At 38.9% G+C, this 9224-nt stretch overlaps 1 protein-coding gene across 2 annotated transcripts in view; it reads left to right on the plus strand.

Annotated features, from left to right (window-relative positions):
* Positions 1-8888, plus strand: part of ADK (adenosine kinase) — a 561731-nt gene extending 552843 nt beyond the window's left edge. For both annotated transcript variants that reach the window (XM_012460167.2, XM_012460168.2), the window contains exon 11: positions 8174-8888. In XM_012460167.2, the coding sequence (XP_012315590.1) occupies positions 8174-8298 (125 nt within the window). In that variant the 3' untranslated portion in view covers positions 8299-8888. The remainder of the gene's footprint in view (positions 1-8173) is intronic.
* The last annotated feature ends 336 nt before the right edge of the window (positions 8889-9224 follow it).

The following is a 9224-nucleotide window of genomic DNA, read 5'->3' on the forward strand; positions in this document are numbered from 1 at the left end:
TCAGGTAGTATAAATCCTCTGGGTTTGTTCTTCTTTTTCAAAGTTGAGTTTTCACTAATCTAGGTCCTTTGAATTTCCATATAAATTTTAGAAGCAGCTTAAAAGTTTCTATAAGAGAAACCTGCTAGAATTTTTATTGGTATTCCAATGAATTAATAGAAAAATTCCTGCAGAACTGATAATATTGAATCTTCTGATCTGTGAACACCTTATGTCTATTTAGGCTTCTTTTATATTTCTAAGCATTGTTTTGTCATTTTCAATGTGCAGGCCTTACACAACTTCTGTCAGATTTATTCTAAGGTACTTCACATACTTCAAATATACTTCAAATATGTGAAGTACCTAAGAATAAATATAGATATTCTTAATGTTAATTTATTTTTTTATTTTTATTTTTTTGTTGTTGAGACAAGGTCCTACTCTGTCGCCTAGGTTGGGGTGCAGTGATGTGATCATAGCTCACTGCAGCCTCAACCTTCCAGGCTTAAGCAATCCTTCCACCTCAGCCTCCTGATAGGTCTACAGGCATGCACCACCATACCTGGCTAATATTTCCATTTTTGGTAGAGACAGGATTTCGCCATGTTGCCCATGCTGGTCTCAAACTCCTGAGCTCAAGAAATTCACCTGTCTTGGCCTCTCAAAGTGCTGGGATTATAGGCGTGAGCCATAATGCCTGGCTTATTCTTAATATTAATTTCTAATTGTTCATTGATAGTATATATAATTATAACATATATATACATATTACTAGTATAGATAATTTATTTTTGTATTGGAAACTTTGCTGGACTCAGTAGTTCTAGTAACTTTTTTCTAGATTCCATAGGATTTTCTACAAAGACTAGGATTTCTCAACTTTGACATTATTGACATTATGGGACGTTCAACAGCATCTCTGGCCTCTACACACTAAATACAGAAGCATCCCCATCCTAGTTGTGACAACCAAAATATCTCCAGACAATGCCATATGTGCCCTGGGGGGCAAAACCACCCATTTTTCAGAACTTCAGACATAGACAATCAATCATGCCATCTGCAAAAAGTGACAGTTTTACTTTTTTTTTCCATCTTGATGTCTTCTGTGTATTTTGTTTGCCTTATTGCACTGGTGAGAGTCCCCAGTATAGCATTTAAGAGCAAAAACTCTTGCAGTGTTGTTGATCATTAAGAGGAAAATATTTCCTCATTTACCTTAAGAATGATACTAATAAGTTTTTCATAATCTCCCTTTATCAGGGTGAGAGAAAGTCTTTGTTAGGAATGGATATTGGATTTTGTCAAATGCTTTTTCTGCATCTATTAAGATGATCTTATGGCTTTTTTACTTAATCTGGTAAATTACATTGATTGGTTTTGTAATGTTAAACCAACCTTGCATTTTAGGGTAAAGCACACTTCATCATGTTTATTATTAACATATATTGTTGTATTTGACTTGCTAAAATATTCATGAGTAATATTGGTCTATAGTTTTCTTTTTTTATTTTGTTGGCAGAGTAATCTAGCCTTAAAGAATGAGTTGGGAATTATTTCCTTCTTTTCAGTTTTTTGAAGAGTTTATATAGCGTTGGTGTTATTTTCTTCCTTAAATGTTTGGTAGAATTCACCAGCACCATCTGGACCTGGAATTTTCTTTATGAAAAGCTTTTTTTTTTAAAATATTTTATCGCATTTTAGGTTTTGGGGTACATGTGAAGAACATGCAAGATTGTTGCATAGTTACATATATGGCAGTGTGCTTTGCTACCTTCTTCCCCATCACCTATATCTGGCATTTCTCCCCATGTTATCTCTCCCCAACTTCCCACCCCCTGCTGTCCCTCCCCTAGTTCCCCCCAACAGACCTCAGCGTGTGATGCTCCCCTCCCTGTGTTCATGTGTTCTCATTGTTCAACACCCACCTGTGAGTGAGATTTTCTATTCTTGTGTGAGTTTGATTTTCTATTCTTGTGTCAATTTGCTCAGAATGATGGTTTCCAGGTTTATCCGTGTCCCTACAAAGGACATGAACTCATCGTTTTTTACAGCTGCATGGTATTCCATGGTGTGTATGTGCCACATTTTCCCTGTCCAATCTATCATCAATGGGCATTTGGGTTGGTTCCAACTCTTTGCTATTGTAAACAGTGCTGCAATGAACAATCGTGTGTATGTGTCCTTATAATACAATGATTTATAATCCTTTGGATATATACCCAGTAATGGGACTGCTGGGTCAAATGGAATTTCTATTTCTAGGTCCTTGAGGAATTGCCACACTGTCTTCCACAATGGTTGAACTAATTTACACCCTCACCAACATTGTAAAAGTGTTCCTATTTCTCCACATCCTCTCCAGCATCTGTTGTCTCCAGATTTTTTAATGATTGCCATTCTAACTGGAGTGAGATGGTATCTCAGTGTAGTTTTGATTTGCATTTCTCTAATGACCAGTGATGATGAGCATTTTTTCATATGTTTGCTGGCCTCATATATGTCTTCTTTTGTAAAGTGTCTGTTTATATCTTTCACCCACTTTTGAATGGGTTTTTTTCTTGTAAATCTGTTTTAGTTCTTAGTCAATTCTGGACCTTAGCCCTTTGTCAGATGAGTAGATTGCAGAAGTTTTTTCCCATTCTGTTGGTTGCCGATTCACTCTAATGACTGTTTCTTTTGCTGTGCAGAAGCTCTGGAGTTTGATTAGGTCCCATTTGTCTATTTTGGCTTTTGTTGCCAATGTTTTTGGTGTTTTGGTCACGAAGTCCTTGCCTATGCCTATGTCCTGAATGGTTTTGCCTAGGTTTTCTTCTAGGGTTTTTATGGTGTTAGGTCTTATGTTGAAGTCTTTAATCCATCTGGAGTTAATTTTAGTGTAAGGTGTCAGGAAGGGGTCCAGTTTCTGCTTTGTGCACATGGCTAGCCAGTTTTCCCAACACCATTTATTAAACAGGGAATCCTTTCCCCATTGCTTGTTTTGTCTGGTTTGTCAAAGATTAGATGGTTGTAGATGTGTGCTGTTGCCTCTGAGGCCTCTGTTCTTTTCCATTGGTCTATATCTCTGTTTTGGTACCAGTACCACACTATTTTGATTATTGTAGACTTGTAGTATATTTGAAGTCAGATAGTGTGATGCCTCCAGATTCATTCTTTTTGCTTAGAATTGACTTGGCTATGGGGCTGTCTTTTGGTTCCATATGAAGTTTAAGGTGGTTTTTTCCAGTTCTGTGAAATAGGTCATTGGTAGCTTGATGGGGATAGCGTTGAATCTGTAAATTACTTTGGGCAGTATGGCCATTTTCACAATATTGATTCTTCCTAACCATGAGCATGGAATGCTTCTCCACCTGTTTCTGTCCTCTCTTATTTCATTGAGCAGTGGTTTGTAGTTCTCCTTGACGAGGTCCTTTATATCCTTTATTAGTTGTATTCCTAGGTATTTTATTCTCTTTGTAGCAATTGTGAATGGCAGTTTGTTCTTGATTTGGCTCTCTGTTTGTCTGTTATTGGTGTATAGGAATGCTTGTGATTTTTGCACATTGATTTTGTATCCTGAGACTTTGCTGAAGTTGCTTATCACTTTCAGGAGATTTTGGGCTCAGATGATGGGGTCTTCTAAATATACAATCATGTCATCTGCAAATAGAGACAATTTGACTTCCTCCTTTCCTAATTGGATACCCTTTATTTCTTTCTCTTGCCTGATTGCTCTGGCTAGAACTTCCAATACTATATTGAATAGGAGTGGTGAGAGAGGGCATCCTTGTCTAGTGCCAGATGTCAAAGGGAATGCTTCCAGTTTTTGCCCATTCAGTATGATATTGGCTGTAGGTTTGTCATAAATAGCTTTTATTATTTTGAGATACATTCCATTAATACCTAGTTTATTGAGGGTTTTTAGCATAAAGGGCTGTTGAATTTTGTCAAAGGCCTTCTCTGCATCTGTTGAGATAATCATGTGGTTATTGTCTTTGGTTCTGTTTATGTAGTGGATTACATTCATAGACTTGTGTATGTTGAACCAGCCTTGCATCCCCGGGATGAAGCCTACTTGATCATGATGGATAAGTTGTTTGATGTGCTGTTGCAGTTGGTTTGCCAGTATTTTACTGAAGATTTTTGTATCTATGCTCGTCATGGATATTGACCTGAAGTTTTCTTTTCTTGTTGAGTCTCTGCTGGGTTTTGGTATCAGGATGATGTTGGTCTCATAAAATGATTTGGGAAGGATTCCCTCTTTTTGGACTGTTCGGAATAGTTTCAGAAGGAGTGGTACCAGCTCCTCTTTGTATGTCTGGTAGAATTCCGCTGTGAACCCATCTCAACCTGGGCTTTTTTTGGTGGGTAGGCTATTAATTGCTGCCTTAGCTTCAGTCCTTGTTATTGGTCTATTCAGGGTTTCGACTTCTTCCTGGTTTAGGCTTGGGAGGATGCAAGTGTCCAGGAATTTATCCATTTCTTCCAGGTTTACTAGTTTATGTGCATAGAGTTGTTTGTAATAATCTCTGATGGTGGTTGTATTTCTGTGGAATCTGTGGTGATATCCCCTTCATCATTTTTTATTGCATCTATTTGATTCTTCTCTCTTTTCTTTTTTATTAATCTGGGTAGCGGTCAGTCTATTTTGTTGATCCTTCAAAAAACTAGCTCCTGGATTGATTGATTTTTTTGAAGGTTTTTTGTGTGTCTGTCTCCTTCAGTTCTGCTCTGATCTTAGCTATTCCTTGTCTTCTGCTAGGTTTTGAGTTTTTTTGATCATGCTCCTCTAGCTCTTTCAATTTTGACCATAGGGTGTCGATTTTAGATCTTTTCATTCTTCTCATATGGGCATTTATTGCTATATATTTTCCTCTATACACTGCTTTAAATGTGTCCCAGAGATTCTGGTATGTTGTGTCTTCATTCTTGTTGGTTTCGAAGAACATCTTTATTTCTGCCTTCACTTCATTGTTTGTCCAGTCAACATTCAAGAGCCAGTTGTTCAGTTTCCATGAAGCTGTGCAGTTCTGAGTTAGTTTCTGAATTCTGAGTTCTACCTTGATTGCACTGTGGTCTGAGAGACTGTTTGTTATGATTTCCGTTTTTTTTGCATTTGCTGAGGCGTGATTTACTTCCAATTATGTGGTCCATTTTAGAGTAAGTGTGATGTGATGCTCATCAAACCTTTTTTCAAAATTCTTAGTTTCTTTGCATTGGGTTAGAACATGTTCTTTTAGCTCAGAGAAGTTTGTTATTTCCCACCTTCTGAGGCCTGTTTCTGTCAATGCATCAGACTCATTTTCCATCCAGTCTTGTTCCCTTGCTAGTGAGGAGTTGTGATCCCTGCCATGAGGAGAGGCGTTCTGGTTTTGGGTGTTTTCATCCTTTGTACGCTGTTTTCTTCCCATCTTTGTGGATTTATCTCCCTGTGGTCTTTGTAGCTGGTGACTTTCCAGTGGGGTCTCTGACTGGACGTCCTGTTTGTTGATGATGAAGTTATTTCTTTCTGTTTCTTAATTTTCCTTCTAAGAGGCCCCTCTGCTGTAGGACTGTTGGAGGTCTACTCCAGACCCTGGTTGCCTGGGGATCATCTGCAGTGGCTGTAGAACAGTAAGGGTTGCTGGCAGTTTCTTCTTCTGCTATCTTTGTATCAAAAGGATACCTGCCAGATGGTAGCCTGAGCTCTCCTTTATGAGGTGACTCTTTGGATATACAGGGGTCAGGGAGCTGTTTGAGGAGACAGTCTGTCCTTTATAGGAGCTCTAGTGCTGAGCTGTGAGCTCCGCTCTTCTGGTCAGAGCTGCTGGGCAGGTACATTTAAGTCTGGTGCAGTGGAACTCATAACCGCCTTTTTTTTCCCCAGGTAATCTGTCCTGGGAAGGTGGGACTTTATTTGTAAATTTCTGTCATGCTGCTGCCTTTTTTCAGAGATGCCCTGCCTAGCAAGGAGATCGCCTAGTCACAGTCTGCCAGCAGAGTTGTTGAACTGCCGTGGGCTCTGCCCAGCTACTGTGTGAACTTCCTGACAGTTTTGTTTATAGAGGTATAGTTAGAACTGCTTCAGTAATGGCGATCTGCCTCGGTAGTGGTGGACTGCCTTGGTAGTGGTGGACTGCCTCGGTAGTGGTGGACTGCCTCAGTAATGGCAGATGCCCTTCCCCCACAGAAGTGAACCATCCAGGGTCCAGCTGTGCTTGCTGTGAAACTCTCAATCCAGAGCGTTTCAGATTGCTGGTCTTTGTGGGGGGTGGGACCGGCCGAGCCAGATCACCTGGCTCCCTGTTTCAGTCCCCTTTTTTTTTCAGTTGCACGGGCGACTGTCTCCCAGGCATTCCAGTCGCCAGTTGAAAAGGCACCTGGATTTGTGTCAGTTTTTGTGCAGAGACCCACTGCACCAGCTGAAACAGCCATGCTGGGGGCTTGTGGCACTTTTCCACCCAGGAATCTCCTGGCCTGACTCCCCGTTTCAGTCCCCTTTTTTTCAGTTGCATAAGCAACTCTGTTTCCCAGGCATTCCAGTCACCAGTTGAGAAGGCACCCGGATTTGTGTGAGTTTTTATGCGGTGATCCATTGTGCCGGCTGAAGGCTGTGCTGGGGGTTTGTGGTACTTTTCTGCCTGGGAATCTCCTGATCTGTGGGCAGTAAAAATTCATTTGGAAATACGGTTATCACTCACCCTCTGCATTTTTGCTGGGAACTGCAATCCTGAGCTGTTCCTTTTCCGCCATCTTGGATCCCGTCTCATCAAAAACTTCTTTTTAACTGCAAAGGCAATAGATACAGTGCTATTTAAATTATGTTTCTTCCTGAATGAGCTTTGCTCATTTGTGTCTCTCAAAGAATTTGTCCTATTCATCTAACCTGTCAAATCTATTAGCTTAAGTTGTTAACAATGTTTCCTAATTATCCTTTTAATATGTGTGGATTCTATATAGTGATATCACGTCTGTCATTCCTGATAATAATAATTTATGTCTTCTCTCTCTCTCTCCCTCCCTTCCTCTCTTTTTAATAGTCAGCCTAAAGATTTGTTAATTTTCACCTACTTGTACTCCCAATTTCATCTTCTCAACCCAAGCTAAGGATCTATGTAGTTGTCCGTCCTTGTATTGTGGCCTGGTAACTCTCTCCAGACAGTGAGCTAGAGAAATTCTATGTTTTGCCTCATTTGTTTCTTCTCTTTCATGAATCCTTTATGGGTGATGTGCAATTTTTGAAAAACTTTGTTTCATATATTTTGTCTTTGTTGTAGCTGTTTCTGGAGGAAGAGTAAATCTGGTTCCCTTTGATTCTGTCTTGGTCAGAAGTAGAAGTTCTCAACACTATTTTCTTTTTAACTAACTTATAATTTATTTTCGTGCCAACCTGGTTCATCATGCTCTACTACAGAGATTATTTCACCATTTCTTCTGGGAATGAAAGGGAGATGTAAAGTCCTTCATAATTTTTCATTTCTCAGAGTTTTTATTTGGAGAGGCAGACATCCAGTAAAAGAATTTTGTCCAAATAGCAATATATTAGGGATGAAAATCCAGAGACTTCAGAGGGAAAAGGAAAGGGATAACAAATCATTTCTTAGCTGCAAAGTCACAGGGTACAGTCATTCTTAGAACCTTTCATCTCCAAGTGAAAGGAAAACTTGATTGGTTAGACTTAGAAAGACCAGATTGGCAGGGTACAATGGCTCACGCCTGTAATCCCAGCACTTTGGAAGTCCAAGGCGGGCAGATCACCTGAGGTCAGGAGTTTGAGGCCAGCCTGGCCAACATGATGAAACCCTGTCTCTACTAAAAATACAAAAATTAACCAGGCATGGTGGCATGTGCCTATAATCACAGCTACTCGGGAGGCTGAGGCAGAAGCTTGAACCAGAGTGGCAGAGGTTGCAGTGAGGCAAGATCACACCATTGCACTCCAGCCTGGGCAACAGGAGTGAAACTCCATCTCAAAAAAGAAAGACCAGATTGAGTTGATGGCAAGTTGTTATGTCTCAACTTGAGCTCTTTAGAAGAAATATTAGGCTGAGTCCATGATGTTGTTTGGGAAAAGACCTCCCTAAATGTAACGCTCGAGACTTTCTCTTTCTTTCTTACTGTCAAAGCTGAAGAATGAGTTAGATAGGGGCTTAGATCATATATTGGTCTAACCCAATATGACATTTCCACTGCTGTTACACAATACTCATGTTCTTTTTTGCCTGTGTTCTAGGCTTTCTGTCTCAACTCGTCTCTGACAAGCCTCTGACTGAATGTATTCGTGCTGGCCACTATGCAGCAAGCGTCATAATTAGACGGACTGGCTGCACCTTTCCTGAGAAGCCAGACTTCCACTGATGATGGAAGAGCTGAAAATGCAAGCCCAGGAGTGCAGACACTGCCCTGATTGCTTCCTGAGAATTCCCATATTAATAAAGAAGAAAATTATCTGCCATCTTTTCCTACTATAATAATGCTGAATCTTAATTTAGAGGGTACAAGGGTACGGTAATGCTTGTAGAGTCTTTATTATCTCAACAACCTAAAAAATGATGCTTATTTCCATAGTTTGATGATGATAGTGCCACTTAAATGTCAATTAAACAAGAATATAACATTTGAAATTTTATTTCATTTTCAATTACTTTGTAAATTTATGTGTATTTAGTACACTGATTCATTTTTTTACATTTCTGCTTTGAATGCAGATGCAATTTAATATAATAGATTTTTTAATGAATTGGTCTTAACATAGTAATCTTTAGCTTTTTATACAAATATATTTAATTTAGGAGTATATCTGTATCTACACACACACATACATAAATATACCACATATATACCTGATAGTCAAATAAGGTACAGAAATTTTGTCAAATTATGCCTAATAATCTCTCTTTAATGTGCACTCAATCATGTAATAAACTTTGGATAATTAATGTGCCAAATTTAAGTTGTATTACAATATTTAAATCATAGTCCTATAGAACTCTGTAATTTGATGCAAACAAAAACATATAGAAATTTTTTTCTGTCTTTTTCCCTGTGTACAACAAACTAAGGAAAAAAGATCATTATTTAATACTGGGCCCTGAAATGATATCCAATTTGTTAATGGAATTATGAAAAAAGCAACATAATACACCAAAGAATAACTTAGTATTGGAAACCAATAAATCATTTTTTTAAGGAAGACAAAATGGTATAACAGGACTTATGGAGTCAGACTTAGTTACCTTTATATGACCTTAGGCAAATCTTCGAACCTCAGTTTCCTTTTTGTA

This window comes from Aotus nancymaae, unplaced genomic scaffold (genome assembly GCF_030222135.1).
Source record: "Aotus nancymaae isolate 86718 unplaced genomic scaffold, 86718_ANA_hifiasm-v0.15.2.pri h1tg000010l, whole genome shotgun sequence".
In the NCBI taxonomy this organism is placed as follows: Eukaryota; Metazoa; Chordata; class Mammalia; order Primates; family Aotidae; genus Aotus; species Aotus nancymaae.